The 25,967-nt window shown below is 38.3% G+C and overlaps 1 protein-coding gene across 1 annotated transcript in view; it reads right to left on the bottom strand.

The window, feature by feature from the left end:
• Nucleotides 1–7: 7 nt before the first annotated feature.
• Nucleotides 8–25,967, bottom strand: part of ZNF614 (zinc finger protein 614) — a 30,155-nt gene continuing 4,195 nt past the window's right edge. The window contains 6 exon segments of the mRNA XM_054587283.1: nucleotides 8–205; nucleotides 7,626–7,934; nucleotides 16,693–17,864; nucleotides 18,183–18,278; nucleotides 18,561–18,687; nucleotides 21,973–22,196. Of these exon segments, the coding sequence (XP_054443258.1) occupies nucleotides 8–205; nucleotides 7,626–7,934; nucleotides 16,693–17,864; nucleotides 18,183–18,278; nucleotides 18,561–18,687; nucleotides 21,973–21,987 (1,917 nt within the window). The 5' untranslated portion in view covers nucleotides 21,988–22,196.

A 25,967-nucleotide genomic window follows, 5' to 3' on the forward strand; every position in this document is an offset into this window, starting at 1 on the left:
AGGCATTTCAAGAAGCGCGGGCAATTTCCGAATTCCCTTCCAAGGCAACATGTCGGCGCCCATTACACGTTGCCGTCACGGGGGCCGCCATGTTGGACGTACGACCACCGTACAGAAGGTAAGGCTCGACTTTGGCACCAATAGCCGGGGTTAGCGAGAAGGTGAGAAGCTCCTGAAATTGGCTTCTATCCTGACACTTGTACTCCTGTGGAAAATGAGTATTTTCAGAGATTCAGGCTTCTTGAGGTGGACTGTGCAAGAAAGTCATATGGGAGCAGCCTTTATTTTTCAGTTTGTATAAAAAAATTTTTTTTTAAAGTTTCGAAACAGTCAGGAGCTCAGGGGTCGATGTAGCAGCAGAGAATGAAATCCTGCAAAATGAAAAGGTCATACATCGGGTAAACGGGACCGACGGGAAGATTCTGACGGAAAATTTATTGCAGGAAGTGATTTTTAGGAACAGAAAAAGATTTAGAAAATGATACAATATGGGGCTGGCCATCATTAACCAGGATAAAACAGCGGCTGGGACAAGCTGAAATTGTCACTGGGATGGGGGCTTTGTAAAAGGCCACTGAAAATGAGGTCAGTAAATATCTGGAGCTAAAGAGAAAGGCACAACCAGAATTGAGGATCCAACAATGTTAAGGTCTATTGCTTTTTGAACAAGATGCCAAGATAAGCCGATGTGATCCTTCTTTTCAACAAAAGATGCTGGGGTAATTGCACATCTATTTGCAGTAAAATAAATTCAGATCCTTAACTCCAAATGTAGAGAAAAATTAACTTAAAATAGATCACAAACTGAAGTGTAGGAGGTTTAAGCATAAAACTAAAAGAAGCAAACACAAGATAATGTTCCTGAACCGGAGTTAGCCATAGAGTTCTGACAGAATACAGTAAAGGGTGAGCCATAAATAATAATAATAAAAAACTGGACTTAATTAAAATTTTAATCATTTGTATTTCTAAGCATAACATATAAGAAAGTGAAGAGTGGAGCCAGAGATTGGAAGAAAATATTTCCACATTATACATCTGATAAAGGACTTGTATTCAAAATATTGTATATAAAGAACTTGCAAAACTCAACAAAGAAATCATCCAATTAATTTATATATGAGGTCATAAAATTTTCTGAAAACTTAATTTCTGGTGATGATGGCACAACTCTAAACGTACTAAATGTCAACAAGTTGTAAAGTTACAATGTAAGGTTATATATAAATTATGCTCCAAAAGCTGTTAAAATGAATTGCCATTATGTAGTACAAAATTTAGAGGGTATGAGTTTTTAAAAAAAGACATCAGGTACAATTACAAGACTGTAAACAGTGTAGGGTTAAAATTAAATGGAGGTGCCTGGGACATACAAGAAAAAAAGGTACCAACATATCATGGAATATGAAAATAAGAATTTGGGTAATGAAAGGATCATACTATAAACTGAACATATTGAATTCTATGTTTTTCAAATATATCCCACTTTAGTGCATACCTTCTATGTGACTCTAGTTACCATCTACTAGTTCACCCATGACATTATGCCCACTTCATATTAATTACATATAGATATAAATATTTTATAGTATGAAGTACGTGTATGAGAAATTACAATAAAATTAGATTATACCTTTTTTGCCAGTTTTGTTGAGATATAATCGACATATAATAGATCTACTTTTAATAAAGTTTTATTGTGGGGAATTTTTATACTTACACAAATGTCACAAGGTACTACTACAAAGAGTTCACTTACACCTTCATTCAACTTCCCATTCTGTGAACGTTTTATATAACTATGATACAGATTTGTGAAATGGACAAGTTAACATTGGTATAATATTGAACCAAATTACAGATTCTCCTCAGATTTCACAAGTTTTTCCAACTGCCATATTTTTTTGTCCCTTGATTCAACCCAAAATACAATATTGCATTTAGACACCATGTTTCCTTGATCTTCTGTTCTGTGACCATTTCTCAGTCTCTTACTCATTTCGATTATTTTGAGGAGTATTAATCAGGTATTTAATATATTAATCCATCTTTTGGTTTGGTCTAAGATTTCCTCATTAAACAAGTGCATTTTGGAAAAGACACCTTGGGTCCTCACTGGTGTGGCTCAGTGGATTGAATGCCGGCCTGCGAACCAGAGGGTCACTGGTTTGATTCCCTGTCTAGGGCACATTCCTGGGTTGCAGGCCGGGTCCCCAGCACAGGGCATATGAGAGGCAACCACACACTGATGTTTCTCTCCCTCTCTTTCTCCTTCCCTCACCCTCTCTAAAAATAAAGAAGTAAAATCTTTTTTTTTTAAAGACTTCTTGTAACTGAAGTCTCTCATCACACCATAAGTAGGGGTAGGAAATAATAAAGCGACAACATTTATCTCCTGGTAAAGATATTATTTGTCAGGTTTATACACAGAAAATAGCAAACTATTCTGACCAAAAAGAACCATTAAACAGACTTACATCGACAGATTTCAAACTTATGTGTATTATTGGTATTGATAGTACTTCTGAAAAGATAAACATACAGTTAAGTGGGACAGAATAGATATCCCATAAAAAGACCAACGCAAATCAAATACACTCACTGTTTGACAAAGGTACAAAGGTATTCAATGGTGAAAGATTAAACTTTCCAACAAATGATGCTGCAATACTTAGAGGTCCACAGACATGCGTAAGTAAATAAAATCTCAATAAATAAATAATTAAAATCTCAACAGATTCATCAAACAACTTTTTATCTCATTAAGGACTAGTCCCAGAACACAGAAAGAATTCTCACAAGTCAGCAATTTCTAAAATGAGCAAAGACCTTGAACACTCTTTTACAGATAAGCAGATAGGAAATAGGCATATGAAAAGATGGTCAACATCATTTGTTATTAGGAATATACAATTTAACACTGCAATATGATATAACACCCAACTATTAGAGTGGCTGAAATCAAAACGCAGAAAAGATGAAATGCTAGTGATAAAGTGGAGTAACAGGAACTCTTAATTTGTCAGAAACAATGCAGAAAAAACTAGAGCCATGTTGGAAGATATTTTGAATGTATGTTTATACATATGATTTTAATCTTTAGAACAGTAGTCTAAAATTTTTTTAATGAAATTGTCTCGCTAATGAGAAGAATTCAGGAAAATAACTGCTTATCCTTGTATCTAACAAACCTGAAAGGAAATATCCAAGAATAAACTTTGCCCTAGATGAACAAAAAATCCCATCTTTACTTGTAGACACACCACTGATCACAGTAAACTACTCTGACTTGTGGGATGTTGGGAACCGTCAGGCGTGGTTTCAGGGACTGTAACCTCGCCCACAGGCGAGAGGGCCCCAAGGCTAGAAATAGTCAAGGAGGCCTTCACTAAGGAGATGAAACCTGTCTCCCTTGCAGGGGCTTTGCCCCTGCCTCCCTCACATCACCCTGCTTGGCCCTGTGATGGTCAGATGTTGATGACAGGTAAGTTCTCTTGTGAGGAGAGAAGACCTAAGACAGACATCAGCCAGTATAGTCAGCAGGACAAGGACTTGGCGGGGCACGGAGAAAGGGCAAAAAGGCCCCCCCAACCCCCCAATCCCCCACCGCCACACCCGCCCCACTCAGCTTAGACATGGCCAGGGTCCTTATTCTATCTGAAAGAAGTCTTATCTCTTGGTTCAGCTTGAAACAGTACTAAAGGCAGGTACAGCCCTAAAGTGGATCAAGTGGTTCCTGGGGACAATCAGGCCTAGAAATAAATTCCTCTAGGCATGCTTTGTTCTTCTCACAGGGCGGTTCCCAGCGATAATCAGGCCTAGAAGTAAGTTCCTCTAGGCATGCTTTGCTCTTCACTCAAAAGTGAAGATAGTGGGCTAGTACTGGAAAGGAGATTTACATTATTCATAGACCCTGAACTGAGGCAGACCTCCTGTGTTCCTCCAATTGTTATCTATGATCTCTATTTGTTTCCTGTAAACATAGCCTTTTCACATTGATTGATGAGCTTTGTTGTATACCCCTGTGCCTACGGTTATCAATAAAAGCCTTTGGACACTGGGGCTTGGCGCTTCTCAACTAGAGAGAAGAGCCCTTTCCCCTCTCCTGGCAAACAGAAATTTTCTGCGACAACTCATTTTGTTTGCCCCCATCTGTGACAACCCCGGGATGGGCTCTGAGGGATCAGAGCCCTCGCTCCCTCCTCAGCTGGCCCCGGACAGTGACCCTCAGATCCAGGAGCCCTGTGCTCCGTGCAACAGTGGGACATTGGGAAGGAGGGAGGTAGAAAAGAAATGTTTTAATGAGTTTACTGCAGCCACACTGAAGACTATGTCAAAGAGCATATCTCAAACTCTAGGACACAAATTTTTAATGGGAACCTTGAGCAGGGCCTTGGACTTGAAAGACTGAAAAGAAATGTTTTCAACATCCAAAAGCTGAGCTTCAAAACACCCAGTACCCTGGGGATATGGGTCTCAAAACTTACAGAGTCTTGTGTTCTCAAAACCAAACAAATCCTGCATTTTTCAAGCAGCAACCTCTAGTTCAATCTGCAATTTCCCACAGAATGTCTCGTCCATTGACATCTTTCTCTGATTTAAATAAAACTTGATTTAGATTAATCACTAATGTGGAAAACAAGCAGGGTTCACTGGTACAAACTCCCACAGTTTTCCATCACAAAGCCTAGGAGGGTTGACATAGAGACCTTAAGCCATGACCATCAGATCTTCAGTCGTTCATCTCTTCAGACTAAGCCTTAACCAAAGACCCCGAACTATTACCCAGATCCTTCAGGAACTGAACCTAAACAAAACTCCCAAACATGGACATCCACAAGGATTCCTGCTTCACCAACTCTATAGGCCCCTCGCTTGGGATCCACAAAGATTCAGGCTCACCAGACCCTGAGCCTCTGAACACTCCACTGGCAGCTGCCAAAGGCTGAACCTGGGTACCAAACTACTTCCAATATGGTGCTCTCTGCCCAAGTACTTCCTTTACGGTTCCTAGGGACACCAAAGGGCCAAGAGAAGTGTGTGGCCAGGGCTCTGGGTCATTTCTAGAAGTTCCAGTTCTGGCTTTGCCCAGGATCTATAACCTCCTAGAGCATTTCCTAAAGTTTCTGATGAGAGTGCTCATAATGGCTGCCCTGACTCTGCCCGGTGGAAAGAAGTAGAAATCTCTTAAAGACTCCCCAGTGCCTTCCTCCCTTTGTAAGAGATGGTCACAAACACAGAGTTACTACTTCAGTTTTTGGAAACCGAAACCCATCCATGGCCAACTTAGCATTGGATGCATGGCATCCATCAGTTTAGACAGAACAGAAAGCTGACGGTGCCCTTGAGTTGTTAGATCTAGGTTGCATGCAGTTTCCATGATGCCCAATGTCCATATGGCAGAGAAGACCCTAGAGAGTGTCAGGCTGGATCTTACTTTGAATTCACTTGAGGTCTGTTTTGGCAAAACCAGTCTTCCACCGGGGTTTTTCCTTTATACTCACAACACTCTTGGTCCCAAAAAATGTGTATAAGGTGGGGGGAGTTCCCCATACCATGAACTCTCCACATCATCTAAGTGTCCTACAATCTGGCTCCATTCTGACACAATACTGTCAGATCTCACAGTTTAAGGGTGCAGTGCTACAATCTGCTTCCACCCCACTTCAGATGCCAATCAAATGTAGTAAGCCTCCAGGTTACCCACAACTTATTTAACTCCAAGTGGAGTTTCCCAACAATGCCTCCTTCGGTTCAATTAGAGTGGGTCACGTCACAGAACTCTGGAAAAACACGTGTTTAGCACTTTACTAAAGCATTTCATAAAAGTTAGATATGAGCAGCCAGATGAAGGTTACAGATGGCAGCCAGATGAAGAGATGAAGAGCATGTCTAAGGGGGTTCAAGCACTGGAGCTTCTGTCCCCATGAAGTTAGGGTGCATCACTCGACCAATACTTGGATGTGTTCTCTAAACTCCCTCATACTGAGATTTCTACAAAGGCTTCCTTAAGTAGCCATGATTGATCATTAACCGTATTTCCAGCCCATTGCCTCTTTCTAGATGTGTGGGGTGGAGCTGAACATTCCAACCAGAGTAGCTTTGACAGAACAAAAGGAGCTCCTAGTACTGTTATCACTAAGGAATTTAGCCCTGGCTCGTGTGGCTCAGTGGATTGAGTGTCAGCCTGTGAACCAAAGGGTCACCGATTTGATTTCTAGTCAGGCCATGTGCCTGGGGTGCAGGCCAGGTTCCTAGTAGGGGGCGTGTGACAGGAAACCACACATTGATACTTCTCTCGCTCCCTTTTTCCTGTCCTTTCCCTCTTTCTCTAAAAATAAAGACTTAAAATCTTTAAAAAAAAATTTACAAAAGTTTCAGCAGCTCTTGTGCCAGGAACTGGGGGCAGAGACCAGTATGTATGCATTTTCTATATCTCACAAGGTCAAACAGGCAATCTCAAAAAGACACATGCTAAGTGATTCCATTTTTCTAATACTCTATTAATGAGAAAATCAGATACCAAGACAGCTGTGATGCCAAGGGTTCGAGTCAGGGAAAGAACATGACTATGAAGTGGTAACATGAGGGAGTTACTGATAACAAAAAATTTTGCATTTCTACTGTAGTGTTGGTAACAAGAACCTACATATGTGATAGTTTCTTAAAACTATATATAAAAAGCAAACAAAAATGAATGCATGTTAAAACTGGAGATACAAATAAATCCTGCAGTTAACAGCACTGTAACAATTTCACTTTTCTCTCTTTGATAATGAACTGTGACTATGGCAGGGGCGTCCAAACTGCGGCCTGCGGGCTGCATGTGGCTCAGGATGGCTATGAATGTGGCTCAACACAAACTCGTAAACTTAGTCAAAACATTATGAGATTTTTTTGTGATTACATGTTGCAATGTATTTAGTGTGTGGCCCAAGACAACTCTTCTTCTTCCAGTGTGGCTCATAGATAACAAAAGGTTGGTCACCCCTGAAAAAGATTACCTTTAGGAGTAAGCTATCTGAAGAGCATTTATGAAATCTCTAGAAAGTTTCAGTTTTTGTGATTCTAAACTTATTTCAAAATTAAGTGTTATAAATAACACCGTATTTATAGTAATTTTATAAACCACTTAATGCTACATATAAATGTAAAACACATCTAAATATGCTGTTATACTTATGAAATGATTATATGCAGTATCATTTTCAAGTACTTGAAGTATTCTGAAATAAGTGATTTGGAACTAAAAAACGCAAAACTTAACTACATAATGAAACAGGCACAGAACACTCTAGTGTTGCAGATATTAAAATTTAATCCATGATGAGAGTTAACTGCCACTATTTAAAACTTATATAAATCAAGGGCAAGGCAACTCAAAATACACCAGTCGGTATCTTGTCCCGAATTGCTTGTGAGGTGTATTATCTTAGACCTGTGACAGATGCTTTTCAATTTAAAGCCTCTTTCCTTCAGTAAGTTATCTGAGGTTTTGATAAACACAACCAAACTGAAAGTGTTTATGAGTTATTTCTCGATGGATTTCCTGGCAAATGATGAGGCAACATTCTTTAATTCATCAGATAATATTATGAATAATAATAGGAACTACAACTGGTAACAGGCTTTCCCCAAAGTAACTGCCTGTGAATTCTCTTATGTTTTACAAGAACTGACAAGTGGGCAAAAGCTTTTACACAATCGCTGCCCCCATAGGGCCTCGCTCTTGTGTGTTTTGTTTTATGAACTTTGACACCTGTCTTTGTAATGAAGGCTTTCCCACATTTATTACACTTATCAGGTTTCTCACCTGTGTGAATTCTCTGCTGGGTAATGAGATCATTTTTGCTCAATGAGAATTTTCCACATTCAGTACATGCAAAGGAAGTCTTTCCTGGGTAAAATATCTAATGTAGTATGAGGCATGTCTTCTTCATAAAGCCTTCACCAAATTCCTAGCATTTGTACGGCATTTCTGCAGTATAACATTGCTCATGAATATCTAGAGTACTCTTCATGGTGAGCTCTTTCCATACTAATTTATGAGTAAGTGTGGAAAGTTTCTCTTTGTATGAATTCACAGTTGTGCAATGAGCATACTTCTCCCAAATAAGCCTTATGCACATTCCTTGCATATATAAGGTTTCTCTCCTGTATGAGTGCACTGATGAACATTTAAACAACTCTTCATACAATCAAGAAAGAAATTGAAGACAAATGGAATAAATGGAAGCACATACCATGTTCATGGATAGGAAGAATTAACATCATTAAAATATCCACACTACTCAAAGCAATCTATAGATTGAGTGCAATTCCTATCAAGATTCCAATGACACAGTTCACAGAACTAGAACAAATATTTCAAAAATTTATATGAAACCACAAAAGGTCCCACATAGCAACAGCAATCATGAGAAAAAAAGAACAAAGTTGGAGGAATCACACTACCTAATATCAAACTATACTATAAGGCCATAGTAATCAAAACAGCATGATCTATGTATCTGGCATAAAAACAGACACATAAATCAATGGAACATAATAGGAAACCCAGAAATAAGCCCACAACTTTATAGTCAATTAATATTTGATAGAGTAAGCAAGCACATAAAATGAGCTAAAAAGAGTTTATTCAATAAGTGGTGTTGGGAAAATTGGACAGACAGGTGTGGAATAATGACACTAGACCACCTTCTCACATGACACACAAGAATATATTCAAAATGGACTAAAGACTTAAATGTTATATCCAAAACCATAAAAACAGAAGAAAACATATGCAGCAAAATCTTGTACTTATGAATATTTTATCAGATATATCTCCCTAGGCTATGGAAAAAAAAGAAAAAATAAACAAATGGGACTACATCAAAAAAAGATAACAGATAGGAAGAATACATTTGCTAATACATCTGATAAGGGATTAATATCTAAAATTTGAAAAGAACTTACAAAACTCAACACCAAAAACAAACAACAAACAAACCCCAAACAAACAACCCAATTAAAAAATAGGAAAAGGACCTGAACAGACACTTCTCCAAAGAGGATATATAGATGGCCAATACACAGACATATGAAAAGATGTTCAACATTGCTATTCATCAGAGAAATGCAAATTAAACCTCAATATCATCTCAAACCTGTCAGAATGGCTATCATCAATAAATTAACAAACATGCCCTGGCTGGTGTGGCTCAGTGGATTGAGCGCCAGACTGTGAACCAAAAGGTCACTGGTTTGATTCCCAGTCAGGGCACATGACTAGGCTGCAGGCCAGGTCTCCAGTGGGGGAGGGGGGAAGGTGGTTTGAGGGGCGGTTTAACCACACATTGATGATCTCTCCTTCTCCCTCCCTTCCCCTTTAAAAAAAAAATAAAATAAAATCTTTAAAAAAAAGGGGTGGGCAGAAAATAAGACATTGAGCATAATATACTAGAAAGCTGAATCAAATATTAAGCTTAAGCCCTGCTGGTATGGCTCAGTTGGTTGGAGTGTCATCCTGTACACTGAGAGGTCGCAGTTTTGATTCCCGTTCAGGGCACATGCCTAGGCTGTGGGTTCTCTTCTGGTTGGGGATCCTACAAGAAGCAACCAATCTATGTTTCTCTCTCGCATTATGTTTCTCTTTCCCCCTTCCTCTCTTCCTAAAAGCAATTTTAAAATGTCCTCAGGTAAGGACTAAAAAAACAAATGTTAAGCTTGTGAAACTGGGACACTAAATCAGATTTTAGGACCGCATACCATTAAGTTTGCTAGGAAGCTATCCATAAACAGACTCATTCACACGCTCCAGGGGATGACCTCAGAGACAACCCTCAGAGAACACAGGAAATCTCCAGCGCTTCCTGGATTATCCCGGGCGGAGGAAACAGAAAAATCCTCTGACGGGCACGAGTGCAGCAGAACCCAGAAAGCAAACTGGAACTTTTTGACTTGTGCAATATAAGTCAATATGGCACAGGGAGTGGTTACTTTTGGTCATGCACAGAAAGAGTCAAAATGTCGACATAAAGGAGCAGAGCCTAGCCTGGGAAAGACTAGAAAGGTAATCAACTGAATACTGGGCGTAAAACCCGGTAGGTCCAAGAACAGGAGGGGTTAGGAGGAGGGCCCAACTCAAGCCTCGGAAGAACCAAGAAGATGGATTGGATAGTTTGAATGGTACCTTATCGAGAACCCAGAAAATATATGGAGGATTAACAGGAGCCTCCTGACCGTTGATGTTGAACCCTTCCCAAAGGTGTGCTATTTTCCTTAACCCTAATAAAATTTTGCCACCAAAATTAAACTTTTCCACGAATGTGCCATTTGAAATTCCTTTCTCTGAACCTCGGGAAAACAACAGCAACAGCAACAACAACAAAAACCCCACGTTTTCACCGGCAACTATTGGGTGCCAAATCTAGTGGTGAAAAAAACGGCCTTGGACCTCAGGGGCAGTAGGTAACGGTGAACGTACATTAAATCTGTTGCAGCAGCCAAAGTTTGAGCTCCGCACACACAGCCCTAGGTATCAGGGCCTCCAAATTATAAGCCCACAATGCCTCAGAACCCCAGATGCTTACTCCCACCGCCCCGGTACACTGGCTCGGAAACAGTTCATCCATCATTTGGACCCCAAAGAAACCCAAGCCACATACAGCATTCACTGACTAACGTCATTATCCAATTCTTTATCACTGAGCCCCACAGAGTGAAAACCCCAAAATGTGCCATGGGGCCTAAGTCATTTACCTCTACGATTTTAACCACAAGAGCACAGACGGGCACCCCCAATAGCACGCACATCCCTCGTTAAGGATCCCTTAGGGCTCCCCTGTAATGCTACTTGCATCACCAAAGGTGAACACCGACAGATCATCCCTCCACTCTCCAAGCAGAGACCCGGACGCTGACCTGACTCTTCCAGAATCACCACGACCTGCCAGCAGCAAGCAGAATGTAGTTCGCTGAACTTTGCACATTTCTCTCATAACCGCCAAAGAGGGGCTCACGTGCTTCAGGTGATTCTGCAGTGAAAATAACCGGTTTCCGGTTTTTCCACAGAGGCAACGTGTCTGCGCCTTCTCGGTGGGCCCATGGGGGCGGTCACCTTGGAAGAACGGAGGCACTGAGTGCAAGAGGGCCGATTTTGAGCCAGTGAGCAGGGATAGCAGGGAAAGATGAAATGTCACCGAACGTGTCCCTTTTCCTGGCACCTCAACCCTTGATTCAAAAAAGAACATATGTGCCCTGCCTGGTGTGGCTCAGTGGGTGAGCATTATCTCACAATCTGAAAGGTCCCCAGCTGGATTGCCGGTCAGGGCACATGCCTAGGTTGTGGGGCAGGTTCCTGGTTCCGGCGGTGTGAGAGCAAACCCATCTATGTTTCTACCGCATGTGGGTACGTGTCTCCTGGTCTTTATCCCTCTCTTCCCCTCTCTCTAAAAATAAATTTAAAAAATCTTTAAAAAAAACAAACAACTTATGTGCACTGGCTGCCAGTAGCTAACAAATTGAAACAGCAAGCGACGTTTACTCCGCACAAAACAGGAAACAGTGCGGGGGCGGGGCAAACATCTTACAGGGAGTGTAGGGGCCCCTACAACACGGGTTCACTCTTGAGAATCTCAGTAGAGTTTCTAGTAGAATTTGGCTGGACAGAGAAGAGTGGAAATTGAACAGAGAAGGGGGGCTGGAGAAACTCTGACGGCAGACGGGTGGTGGCCATAAAGTGAATCATGGGGAAAAGGCCAATAGAAACTAGGCAAAGCCAGGAAAGATCAGGACCCAATAGAAGGACGGGGCCTTGACAGAGCTTTCCCTTTGGACGCTGGGGTAAACCAATGACCTAAAATTAGGGAAATATGACAGTTTACGGGAGAATAAGTCCTGTTATACTACATATGTCAATTACTAATAGTGTCACCTAACTCAAAATGTCGAGTTTGAAGTAAGGCTTATTAACTGAGGAGGCAAAAACGGAAAAGAAGGAAGATCTAATAGTGCCTCAAATGCGTAGCTGGCCTAGTTAAAGGGTTTTGAAGCTGGAGGAGGAGTTAGGGTAAATTCCTGTGGTATTCAGCCAATTGCTATCTCAAGGAGCAGCCTCTAGACACCATCTAGGGTCACCTGCGTCAGGGGTGGTCTTCAGTCTCTATTATTTAATGCAAAGCAAGCTTGTAAATTATTGCCCTGTGGCCATGTCTGTTCTATAATGAAGCAGAAACATTATGTTAATGTTTCTAGTCCTTCAGAAACTGTTGGATGATGAGTAGGTCACACATTAATGACTCAGAAACTGGTCACAATATTGCTGAGCTCCACAGTTTAAGCATTAGGGTAGGTTAATACAGCTGAAGTTTAACCAGTCCTAAGTAGGGGAAAAGCAGAGGATCTAACTTGCGGGAATGAACTGAGAGCCTAACTTGTCAGGGATCGTTACAATAGCATCAACTAAGTCATAGTATTGTAGGCCATAAATATGGACCAACTGAACTTGGCATATATATTGGGAGACTGGAGGGAAAGGAAATGAAATGCCTGTGTGTATAATAAAGAGGTATAGAGAAAGAGTAATTGCCAAATTACTTTCCATATTCAACATATCATGTTCAATTCCCACCATCAGTATCAGAGATTTCCCTTCTCTGCAATTACTCACTAGCAATTATTATTGCAATTTTAAAAGGAATAAGAAAAGATGAACCTAGATTTTTAATAGCTAAATGACAGTTCACTTATTTTTAAAAATCGTAAATAATCAAAACAATTTTTAAATGCCAGTCTTACTAACATTTAAGTAAATACAAAGTAAACATGAAACAAACTTTAACCCTTAAAATTCATAAAGATTGAATGATGAATATTATTCAGAATGGCAGGTCATGGGATAATGGCATTCTATTATGCTAAGCTTGTTAAGTCTCATTTTTCCCCCCCACTATAGCACTATAGTGTTGTTCACCACATACAGTTTTAAATGGAGATGTCATTACCATGCTTGTTTTTTGAATTCAAAAAGTGCATACTACATTTAATAAATATTAGCAATTACATTTGGTGTGTTTTTACAGGTGCAGGATTGAGCCTAGAGTATATAAAGTAGGAAAATGTTTGGGGGAGACAATCTGAAATTACTGAATTTAAACTTCATTTCCTTTGAGCCACCAATCCATTTAAATAATTGATTCAGTAGAAATTGTCTTTTTGAGAACAAACAGGTAGTAAGGTATTCACAGCATCAATTTTAATAATTGTAAAGAAATAAATAACCTTGTGATTGCTACGTGAACTATTCTAGCATCTCTGTATTCACAATTTTGGGTAACATCCCCCATAGTGACTGACCGATGTGTCCAATGGTATAATAGCAAATGGGACACAGAGAATGAACATTGACTTGCTGACTGAGACATGTTCTATTTGTCTCTTGGAACTCTTGTAACACGTTGCAATAGAAACCGGTCTAGCCTCTTGCAGAATGGGAGCCAATCATTACAGTGGAGGCTCAGATATGTGGAAAAATCCCATCTTGACCATGCAGCCCCAACTGAGACAGTCCACAACAGGAAATCCAACTCTCAGACCACTAAATAAGTAAGTAAATAAATAAATATTTGTTGTTTTTATGTATTAAGTTTTAGGGAGGTATAGTTTTATGATGCAAAGGTAACTAATATAGATATGAATGTGTATCAGCTAATTTGTTAAATAAATCATGGGGTGTATCTTCATGAACAATATACAGACAAAAAAAATGAGACTGTAAATTCATGTAGCAACTATGGAAGACAGTATAAAGATTCCTCAAAAAATTTAAAACAGGCCTACCATACAACCCAGCAATTCTGGGTAAAGGTGGTCAAAACGTACAAACTTCTACTTGTGAGCTAAATAAGTTCAAAAATAATAACTTAACAAAAAGAAATAAATTGTTGACCATCATTAGCCATTAGGAAAATGCAAGTTAAGCTCAAGATCAGATACTACTACATACCTATTAAAATGGTTAATGTAAAATATAATGACAATACTAAGTGCTACAGGGGATGAAGAGCAATTAAAACTCACATGTGTTGCTAGTAGAATGGCTAAAATAAAATACAATGAAAATATCAAGTGCTGGAGAGGATGTGGAACAAGTAGACTTCACACTGCTGGTAATAATGTAAAATAGTACAGCCATTCTGGAAGAGAGTTTGGTAATTTATTATAAAGCTTAACATAACTGACCATATATCCCACCAATCATCACCTGTATATATAGTAGAAGAATGAAAATTTATATTCATACAAAACGCTGTGTGCAAATTTCATAGTATCATTATTATTTATAACAGCTGAAACCAAGAAAACAATACAAATCTCTTTCAAGAGTGAATGGCCTTATATGAAATGTTAAAGGGACTTATTTAAGAAAAAGATCAAAACTATGAACAATAAAATAGCAATAAACACATATTTATCAATAATTGAATCTAAAAAACAAACTAAGCAAACAAGAACAGAGACAAAATCATGGATACGGAGAAGGTTTTGATGTTTGCCTAATGGGAGGGGGCTGTGGGGAAATGGGTGAAGAAGTGAGGGTATTAAGAAGTACATATAGGTAGTTACAGAACAGCCATTGGGTGTAAGTACAGTATAGAAAATGGAGTAGCCAAAGAACTTATATGCATGACCCATGGACATGAACAATGGTACAGGGATTGCCTGAGGGAGTGGGTGGTGCTGGGTGGAGTAGGGCAAAGGGGGAAAAATTGGGACGGCTGCAATAGCATAATCAATAAAATATAACTTAAGAAAAGAATGAATGGCTAAACTAGTTCATCTAGTATATATACTATACACAAATAAAATAAAACTATTTCAACTCAATTCTTAAGAGCAATTTGCCAAGTGACCAAAACATGCAAAACTTACATGGTTCCTATTAAAAAAAATATTATAAATTTGTATAAATAAATACAACTTATTAATATAAAATCCAATTATAAAAATGACTTTTACACCATTCACAAAATGACAAAATTAAACTGATAGAAAACAGGCCAAGTGGTTGCTGAGGTAGGTTTGGATAGATGGTTGAAATTTAAAAAGTAGCATGAGGGAATCTGTTGATTAAGCAATTTTCTGTTGTGGTTGTGGTTGCGGTTATATGAATGTATGTAAGGTAATAAATCTTAGAACTAAAAACTTAAAAAAAATACATGTAAAATCTAAAGAAATCTAAATAAGATTAGGAGTTTCATTAACAGTATACTACCAAAGTCATTTTCCTGGGTTCAATAAAATATGGTTTTATAAGATGTTTTTACAGGGAAAAGTTGGATAAAAGATACTAGGGGAAGTCCCTGGACTATTCTGCAATTTCTTGTAAGCTAAATCATCTCAAAGTAAACATTTCACAAAAATAACTTTAAAGGTGGTTTTGTGAAATATTTGGTTATACTTATAAACTTAGTTAGGCAAGTACAAATATGTTATAAATTTAAAATACTCAGTTTCCTTTTAAACTATTTCTGTATGATAAATTTACAATTAAGTTTAGAGGCAAAGAAAAGTAAGAGCTAATCATATAATACGGAGTGGTCATAGAATACTTCACAGAACACTCCTGTATTGCATATAACAATAAAAATTAATCAGGAAAAAGGAAAACAGACTACTTTTTAACTGTGGAATTACTGAAAAGGCAACTAACAAAGGAGGCTCCAATTATCACCTGAAAAGGCAAACTCAGGTGAATTATCTGATGGAAAAAGTTAGACTTATTTAAAAAGCACTCAAACTGTATCCTTTCTCATAGAACTTCTTTCCTTCATGAGTTCTCCAATATTTGAATAAAGGCGCTCCAAATTTAGCATTTTCATAAAGTTTTAACTTCTGTATGATTTCCTGACAAACAATAATACAGATTTTATCCATGAAATCCTGTAAAATATATATTGTCCTTAATGTTTTTCTCCAATGTGAACCCTGACTCTCATCAAGGTCTTCTGGCTGGGTAAAGGCTTTCCTATGGTTACCCTATTTCTTTGGTTTTTTCTTTGTTTCTTTGTTTGTGTTCTCATATTTCTATGAACAGTGAACTCACCGATGATCTATGACAATCCCTGTTAATAAAGTCTATCTTCTCACTGAAGGTTTTTTTGTCTCTGCATTCACAGAATTTGTCTCAGTATACACTTTTCAGAAATACATTGGAGCTACACAGTTTTGTTGAGAATTATAATGAAGCTGGAAAGGCATTTTCACATTGCATGTATCAGAGTGTTTCCAACATTATTTTCACCAACAGAAGATGTGAAGTAAGGATCACTAAAGGCACTACCATAGTCAGTCTATTCACAAGGTTTATCTCCTGGACAAATTCCTTAATCTCCTCAGGGCATACATCAGACAACAGGCAGTACCATGTTTGTATTCTGATCTGCTAGAAATACTGATGCTAATGAGATCTTGGTTGCCACAGAAGGCATTTCCACAAAAATTGCATAAATAGGGGTTTTATTCTGCATGAGTTCACTTGTAAGTAATAAGCTGTGACTCTCCATTAGAGGAATTTCCAACTTGACTGAATCTACTCATTTCTCTTGTGTGCATTTTCTTATGTTTTAGAAGGTTTGACACTTGGGAGAAGGCTTTCTCACAAATGCTGCATCCATAGGGTTTCTCTCCTGTATGAGTTCTTAGATGGACATTAAGCCCTGACCTTCTGGTAAAAGCCTTCCCACATTCCTTGCACTCATAGGGTTTTTCTCCTGTGTGACTTCGTTGATGAATAATAAGAGTGTGCTTTGTGGTGAAACCATTTCCACATTCATCACATATGTACGATTTCTCTTCTGTATGAATTCGCTGGTGTATAGTGAGCTTGCGCTTCACGGTGAAGCCTTTTCCACACTCACTACATATATAAGATTTTTCCCCTGTATGAGATCGCTGATGAACAATGAGATTACCCTTCACAGCAAAGCATTTTCCACATTCATCACATAAATAGGGTTTCTCTCCAGTGTGAGTTCGCTCATGAACAACAAGATAACGTTTCATGGTGAAACCCTTCCCACACTCACTGCATATATAGGGTTTCTCCCCTGTATGAGTTCGCTGATGCACAATGAGATTACTCTTCACAGTGAAGCCTTTCCCACATTCACTGCACACATAAGGTTTCTCTCCACTATGAGTTCGCTGATGTGCAATCAGATAGCGCTTCATAGTGAAGCTCTTCCCACAGTCACTACAAACACAGTATTTCTCTCCTGAATGGGTTTGCTGATGTCTGGTGAGACTACTCTTCACAGGAGGGTCCTTTTTGTATTCATTGGTTATACAGAGTTTGTCTTGTGATTGAGTTTTCTGATGTTTAGTGACCATGAAATTTCTGGATTTCCCGCATGGATCACACCCATGGGTTTTCTCTCCTGTATGAATGCCCTCATGGTAAATGAGCCAAGGTGTCCTGATGCAGGCTTTCTCACCTTCAATGCTTTCTTGGGACCTCTCTATTTTATGAGTATTTTGTTGCTTAAAGACTCGGAATTCAGTGGTGATGTGTTTTTCACTTTCAGGGATTTCAATTTCAGGGTACCATTGTTCATGATTACCATGGAAAAAGGATTTCTCATGTCCATTAAACTCAGCTGGGTTCTTTACCTCATATCTTCTCTTCTGGTTAATTAAACTTAACCTTGATTTAAAAGCTTTCTTACATAATTCCAACATATGATTTTGCATTATGGTCATATTTGTTTTGTTCAGATGAATAGTATTTCTAGGTGCATTCCTTTCACTGCATTGTTGCATGTTCTTCTGAACCTTTTGGTTGTGAGAATGATCTTGCAGGCAACTGTCAACTTTCCTGATTTCTAGAAAAAAGAGAATAACAAATTCTTTCATGAGAATGTCTTAGAATAAAAGTGCTTAAAAGATGATGTGGTGGGAGCTGGCTCTTTGTCAACCATACCATTCCATAAAGATGTAAGGTGAAAGACTATCAGATCCAAGAAGAGATTAAGAGTATATTTATAACAGAACACCCACAGGAAAGAGTTCTCATCTGGGGAGATACATATGTGGAAAAGCTGTTTAGCTAGCCTCAGCCATCTTCACAGCTGTAACTCATTCTCTTAATGACTGGAATATAATTTTCATGGCCACTCCCATGCTGGTTCTCACTCGCTCACCTGCACAGCTTATATTATAGATTTCATCCTCTGTTATCTGTGGTTCTTCTCCATGTTCCAACTTGGACAGTGCAGCTGGTTTGGTAGTATGGTATCCTGTTCATGAGAAATGATAGAAGACCTAGATATAGTAACTTGGGGTATAGTATGTCAAGATGGGAAAATATTACATTTCAGAGACAAAACAATTTCTCATATGCAAAGTAGAAGTTGTCTTTTAAGATAGAGGAGCTTATATCCCTTAGCATGAAACCAGAAATGGGACTGAAAATATGACTCTTCAGATGACCACAGTGACTGTAAAACTTTCATCAAGTGACAGAGTAAATAAAGTCCACTGACTGGGGACCTCAAAGTGACACAGAGAGGTGTCCTTACCCAGTGAAACCAGATTGTGATAGTTCTCCAACATCACGTCCCGATACAGGTCTTTCTGAGCAGGGTCCAGGAGCTGCCACTCCTCCCAATTGAACTCCACGGCCACATCCTCCATTGTCAGCAACTCCTGTAATAACACAGTGCTATTTAATATGATATCAACTCTTTTTATTAATATGAAATATGTGTGAGGAAAGTCATTCTAATTTTTACCACATAGCCTGCATCTATATACCTTTCTCAAATATATTTTGGTAGAAGCAAAATTCTTTGTATCTATATAGTTTAGTACCTATTTCCAAATATTAAAAATAGTCATATAGAAATAACATCAGAATAATTACCACGAAACTCTACATCCAGAATTTACAAGACAAATGTTATTAATAAGTGTAAAAAATAACAGATATTATACATGATATGTCTAAAGCAAAAAAAAGTTGATTAGGAAGATTTGAGGGGGAAAAAACCCTTTTCATGAGCAAACATACACACATACACATATATTAATGGACAGATGAACAGTATATTAAATATACTATAGTGAACTAAAATATATATTGTATCACTATGTTCACTATGGAAGAAATAAATACAGCAGAGAGAAAACATAAGGAAGAAGTTAATAAATATGAACATAGCACAAAAAGACTTAATGTATGCCTGCTTATAGTTTCTGAAATAGAAAATAGCAATGGAGAAGCAATATTCAAAGATCTAAAAGCTGAAAAATGTCAGGACTGATTAAATACTCCTAACTTCAGATTTAGAAATCCCAACAAATTTCAAGCAGGATGTCTATACCTAGACACATCAGACTGAAACTATAATATATCATAGGAAAAGGGAAACTCTAGAAGTACCCAGCCTTGGCTGGTGTGGCTCAGTGGGCTGAGTGCCAACCTGTGAACCAAAGGTTCACTGGTTCGATTCCCAGTCAGGGCACATGCCTGGGTTGTGAGCCAGGTCACTGGCTGGGGGTGTACAAGAGACAACCGGTCAATGTATCTCTCAAATATCAATGTTTCTCTGCCTCCCTTTCTCCCTCCCTTCCCATCCCTCTAAAAATGAATAAATAAAATCTTTAAAAAAAGTATCCAGATGTAAAAGACAGATTACCTAAACAGAAACAATAGAACACAGAAAACAATGGAATGTTATCTTCAAAGTTCTGAAACTTTGTGCCGGAAAGGCCAGACATGAAGGCCATTTGGTATTGATACCTGTGACTCTCTTCATAAACTGCCAGACAGCCTTTATTTCCTCCCAGATACCACGTGGGACAGTCCTTGAATATTGGAGATACTCAAGAAAACTCACCCACACTTTGGCATCCAGAGTTGTTACTAAGGCTTCATTATACATGCATGATTTATTGAATCATTGACCATGTGGCTGGACTCAATCTCCAGGTCCTTCCTTTTCCTGGAGGTCAGACTAATGTCAAATGGCTCAAAGTTTCCACCTTCTAATCACATGGCTGGCTACTGGGATGGACACCCTTCATTTTGAGTCACCTCTTCAGCACAGAGTATAAAGTATGGTGCCAGTGGCCCCTAAATGAATAACTCCTACTACACAGGTAATTCCAAGGATTTAGAGGTAACTTCCCAAAAATAAGGGACAAAAGTCAGGCAAATTCCCTGTTATGCTCTAAGGTATTCATACCCCTGTGTGGTACCTTAGCCTTGAGCATGGGCTGGCCTAGTAAATTGTTTCTAAAACAAAGAATATAACTACAGTGATAGGATGCCAGTTTTACAACTAGGCTATAAATACATCCATCTTGCCATGGGAATCCGTTCTTTACTGACTTGATGAAATGAGGTGGCATGTTGGTTTACATAAGCAGACAGGGAGAAACAGAGGATCTCATTTGACCAGTCCTTCTGAAAGTGAATTCTGCCAACAACTACATAATCTTCAAAGTGTATCCTTCCCCACTTGAGTCTTCAGATCAGACTCCACTTTGGCTTACTGCTACCTAAGAGACTACAACAAAGTACACAGCAGTAATAGGACTTAAAAAAATAAAGTTGATCTTTGTCCCTGGTTCCTGGAAGACACAGTTCTAAATGTTTAGAATCCCAAGAGTGATAAGTAGTTTTTGTATGCTAATGAGGTGACTCCTGGGGACAGGGGCTGGTTAGCTTCTGGGAGAGGGTTGGTTACCAGAGGAACAAAAGATTGATTAAAGGGTTGGAACATTTAGCCCCACCCACAAAACTCACTAAAAGGACAGAGGAGCTGAATATTAAATTCAAACCTAACGGCCAATGATTTTATCAACTATACCCAATGAATGAGACCTCCACAAAACTAAGTTCAGTAAGCTTCCAAGTTGGTAAACTCCTTGAGGTGCTGAAAGAGGGGTGCACCCTGATACCTGGCCCTCTGCATCTCTTTCATTTTACTGTTTCTGAGCTATAACCTTTAGAATAAGCCTACTGTAAATGTAAGTAAAGTGCTTCCCTGTATTCTGTGAGTTGTTCTAGCAGATTACCAAACCTGAGGGAAGGCTTATGGAAACCCCGAATTTATAAGAGGTCAGTCGGAAGTACAGGAAACCCAAGAATTGTAATTGGCATTCATTTGTAAATGAAATTGGGAACATTCTTGCAAGTCTGAACCCCTAAACTTGTGTAATCTGATGAGCTACTTAGTGTCAGCGAGCTGGAAAGTGGTATTAGAAAAGACACCACATATTTTGATTCAGGAAGAATCAAAACTTTCTCATTTGGTGTCAGAAGTATTTGGGCAAAAAGAATACAAACCAGGTAAGTCATGCTAGTATTAAGTAACCCGGAGAAAGAGTGAGGTAAAAAACATGTTTGAAGTGGCTAAGTTTTGGAGTAATTTGTTAGGCACCTCTCTGGCAAAAACACACTTCTGTTTTCCTTTGCACACTGACACAGAACACTTCTGTGTCCAGATGTGTGAGTTTTCCACACCAAGAAATTCTGGCATGAACTGTTTGGAGTTATTGCAGACGCCACAGGTTAAGGGCTCAGTCCCATGAGACAGCCCACACTTCAGACACCAATTGTTAAGTAGTGGGTCTCCAGGTAACCCACTGTCTGAGTTGACTACAAACTGAAGTTTCCCATAACCTTCTCCTAAGGTTCAATCATTGGCTAGCACAGCTCACAGAACGCAGATACTAGACGCAAAGTGACAGCTAATGTGACCCATAGAATCAACCACACCACACATTATGTTTCAATATGTATGACTCACAGGAACAATATTTTCTTGATCTCATTTTGCCCTTATTTTGAATTTAGAGTATAAGTTAATATCTTTGAGAACCCAAATATGCCAATTTATACCTTTCCAGTTGAACTCACTTTTTTTTCAGGACACCAAAAACCTGTACAAAAACAAGGAAAAGGTAAAACAAAGCAAAAATCACCTGGGCTTCCATCATGTTCTTCTGTGCTCAGGAAATACTCAGTAACATGGATTCTATGCCTTTTGTCTCTTCTGCATCTGCCATGAAGTTCTTAGCAGCAGAAATCTAGGTGTCCAGTTAAAGTTGTCCCCAGAAATGATGATATCCAAGTCAAAGAACCTCCTCTTTCTTCCCTCATTCCTTCACTTGATGTTTCTTGCTCCTGGGGAGGCAGGACCTGTGGGCTGAGGAGAAAATTGACTTTGAGTGGCCATTCCTTCTGGGCCCAGATGTTGTCACTATTACAATACACTTACCTTAAGTAAAGGACCCCAATATTTGCAACAGTTTTTTAAAAACAATTTGGTGCCCCAGAGGTTTTCATCCTCTAGGGCAATGTCCATAGTCAGACACGTCAGTTTGGCAGTTCCTTACAAAGTTAAGCATGCTCTTATATGATCCAACAACCACATCCCTTGGTATTTACCAAAATGAGTTGAAAACTCATGTTCACACATAAATCTGATCATAGACTTTTTTTGTTATTTTGATTATAGATTCTTATAGCAGCTTCAAACAAAGAAATATTATTCAGCACTCAAAAGAAATGAGCTATTAAGCAATGAAAATACAAGGAAAAACCTTAAATGCAAATTATTAAGTGAAAGAAGTCAATATCAAAAGGTTACAGATCATGATTCCAACTATATGACATTCTAGAAAAGGCAAAACTAAGGAGATAGTAAAAAATTATCAGTGGTTGCCAAGAGTTGTAGGGAGGGGAAAGATGAATGGGCAGAACCCAGAAGACTTTTGGAGCAGTATAACTATTCTGTGTGATATTAAAGAGTGGATACATGTCATTGCACACTTCTCAAAACCCATGGATTGTACAACACCAAGAGCTAATAACCCTAATGCAAATAATGCATTTTGGGTGATAATGTGCCAATATGTTAACTGATTGTAACAAATGCACCATTCTGGTGTAGGATGTTGACAGTGGGGATAGTTGCGCATGTAGAGAAAAAGGGAACTCTTATGCATTTTACACTCAATGTTGCGGTGAATTTAAATCGTTCTAAAATCTTGTCATAGCTATTAGCTACACACACACACACACACACACACACACACACACAATATTGCAGAAAACAAACATAGGAGACATTTCTCATGACTTTGGTTTAGGGGGAGGATTCTTAGACATGCCACCAGACCAGTAAAGAATAAAAGAAGAAAACTGATAAATTGGACTTATATAAATTTTATGTCAAAAGACAGTAGAAAGCAAAAAAAAAAAAAAGGTGAGCTACAGATGATAATATTTGCAAATCATAATCTGATAAAGGACTTCTATACAAAATACATAAATAACTCCAAAAATAATTAAAGAAAACAAACAACCCACTTGGAAACTGAGAAAAGACTTGAATAGATCCATGGATGCTTGGTGATGAATTAAAATACGGCAGGGATGCTAAGCTGGCAAAGGGAAAAGACACTTAATTCCAGGAAGGGCAGAGAGAGTCCCAATCAAGATGAATCGAAAGAGGCCCACACCAAGACACCTAATTAAAATGGCAAAGATTAAAGACAAAAGGGTAATCTTAAAAGCAGCAAGAAAGAAAGGATTAGTTACCTATAAGGGAGTTCCCATAAGACTGTCAGCTGATTTCTTAACAGAAACACTTCGGGCCAGAAGGAATGGGAATGGCATGAAATATTCAAAGTGATGGAAAGCAAGGACCTACAACCAAGACTACTCTATCCAGCAGGCCTATCATTGAAAATTGAAGGTGAAATAAAGAGCTTCTCAGACAAAAAAAAAAAAAAAAAAAAAAAAAAAAAAAAAAGCTGAAGGAGTTCATTGCCACCAAAAGCAGTATTCCAAGAAATGTTAAAGTGCCTTCTTTCAGAAGAAGAAAGTAAAAAAGAAATATATACATAGAGTGAGGAACATAAGCATAAAAAATAAAATGGCAATAAGTAAATACCAATCAATAATAACTGTAAATGTACATGGATTAAACGCTCCAATCAAAACACATATGGTAGCTGAATGGATAAGAATATATGACCCACATAAATGCTGTCTATAAGAGACCCACCTCAAAACAAAAGACAGACACAGACTACAAGTGAAGAGATGAAAGAAAAAAAAATTCCATGAAAATGGAAACAAAAAATAAAAAAATGGGATAGCAATATTTATATCAGACAAAACAGACTTCAAAATAAAGTCCATAACAAGAGACAAAGAAGAACACTACATAATAAAAAGGGATTGACACAACAAGAAGATAGAACACTTGTAAACATAAATGCACCAAACATAGGTGCACCTAAATACTTAACGAAAATCTAGGTGGGCATTAGGGGAGAGAATGACAGCACTACAGTCACAGCAGGGGATTTTAACTTCCCACTGACGTCAATGGACAGATCTTCGAGACAAAAAATCAACAAAGCAACATGACCTTAAATGACACAGAGGATCGGATGCATTTTTTTCTTTTGGGCTGGACGGATTTAATTGATACTTACAAAACATTTCATTCCAAAACAGCAGAATATACATTCTTTTCAAATGCACACAGAAGATTCTCTAAGATAGACCACATGTTAGAACACAAAATAAATCTTAATAAATTCAAGGGGACTGAAATCATATCAAGCATCTTCTCTGACCACCATGGTATTAAACTAGAAATCAATTACAATAAAAAAACAAACTGAAAAACACTCAAACACATGGAGGTCAAATAACATGTCATTAAACAATAAATGGGTTAACAATGAGATAAAGGGGAAAAAAATTACCTGAAGATAAATGAAAAGGAACATACAACAACCCAAAATCTATGGGATACAGAAAAAGCAGTCCTGAGAGGGAAATTCACAACTTTACAGGCCTACCTAAAGAAGAAAAATCTCAAATAACCACTCTAACCCTACACCTAAAAGAACTAGAAAAAGAACAACCAACAAACCCCAGAATAACTAGAAGGTAGGAAATAATCAAAGTAGGAGTGGAACTAAATGGCATAGAGACTAAAAAAAAAATAAAAAAATAAAAAACAAAGCAAAACAACAACAAAAAAACCAAAAGATCATGAAACCAAGAGCTGGTTCTTTGAAAATATGAGCAAGATCAACACACCTTTAACCAGACACATCAAAAAAAAAGAGAGGACCCAAATAAAACCAGAAATGAGAGAGGACAAATAACAAGGGACACCACAGAAGTACAAAGGATTGTAAGAAAATATTATGAACAGCTATATGCCAACAAATTGGACAACCTGGAAGAAATGGATAAATTCTTAGAAACATACAATCTTCTGAAACTGAATCAGGAACAATCAGAAAATCTGAATAGACAAATTACAACTAATGAAATCAAAGTAATAATAAAACACTCTCAGGAATCAAAAGTCCTGGACCAGGTGGCTTCACAGGTGAATTTTACCAAACATTCAAAGAATGTTATTATCCTCTCCTTCTGAAACTATTCCAAAAAATTCAAGAGGAGAGAAGACTTCCAAGCTCATTTTATGAGGCCAGCATTATCCTAATTCCAAAATCAGATAGAAACACTACAAAGAAAGAAAATTATAGGCCAATGTCCCTGATGAATATAGATGCTACGATCCTCAACAAAATATTGGCAAAACAGATCCAGCAATACATTAAAAAGACCACTAACCATAAGCAAGTGGGATTTATTCTGGGGATACAGGGTTGGTACAATATTCCCAAATCAGTAAGTGATGACATAAACAAAATGAATAAAAATCACATGAGCACATCAACAGATGCAGAAAAGGCATTTGATGAAAATCTAGTACCCATTTATGACTAAAACTCTCAGCAAAGTGGGAATAAAGGGATCATACCTCAACATAATAAAGCCCTTATATAACAAACCCACTGTCAACATTATACTCAATGAGCAAAAACTAAAAAGTTCCCCTTAAGATCGGGACCAAGACAGAAATGTCCACTTTCACCAC

The sequence above is a fragment of the Pteronotus mesoamericanus genome, unplaced genomic scaffold (genome assembly GCF_021234165.1).
Source record: "Pteronotus mesoamericanus isolate MK-2021 breed Mesoamerican mustached bat unplaced genomic scaffold, CSHL_Meso_final scaffold_1135, whole genome shotgun sequence".
Taxonomy (NCBI): domain Eukaryota; kingdom Metazoa; phylum Chordata; class Mammalia; order Chiroptera; family Mormoopidae; genus Pteronotus; species Pteronotus mesoamericanus.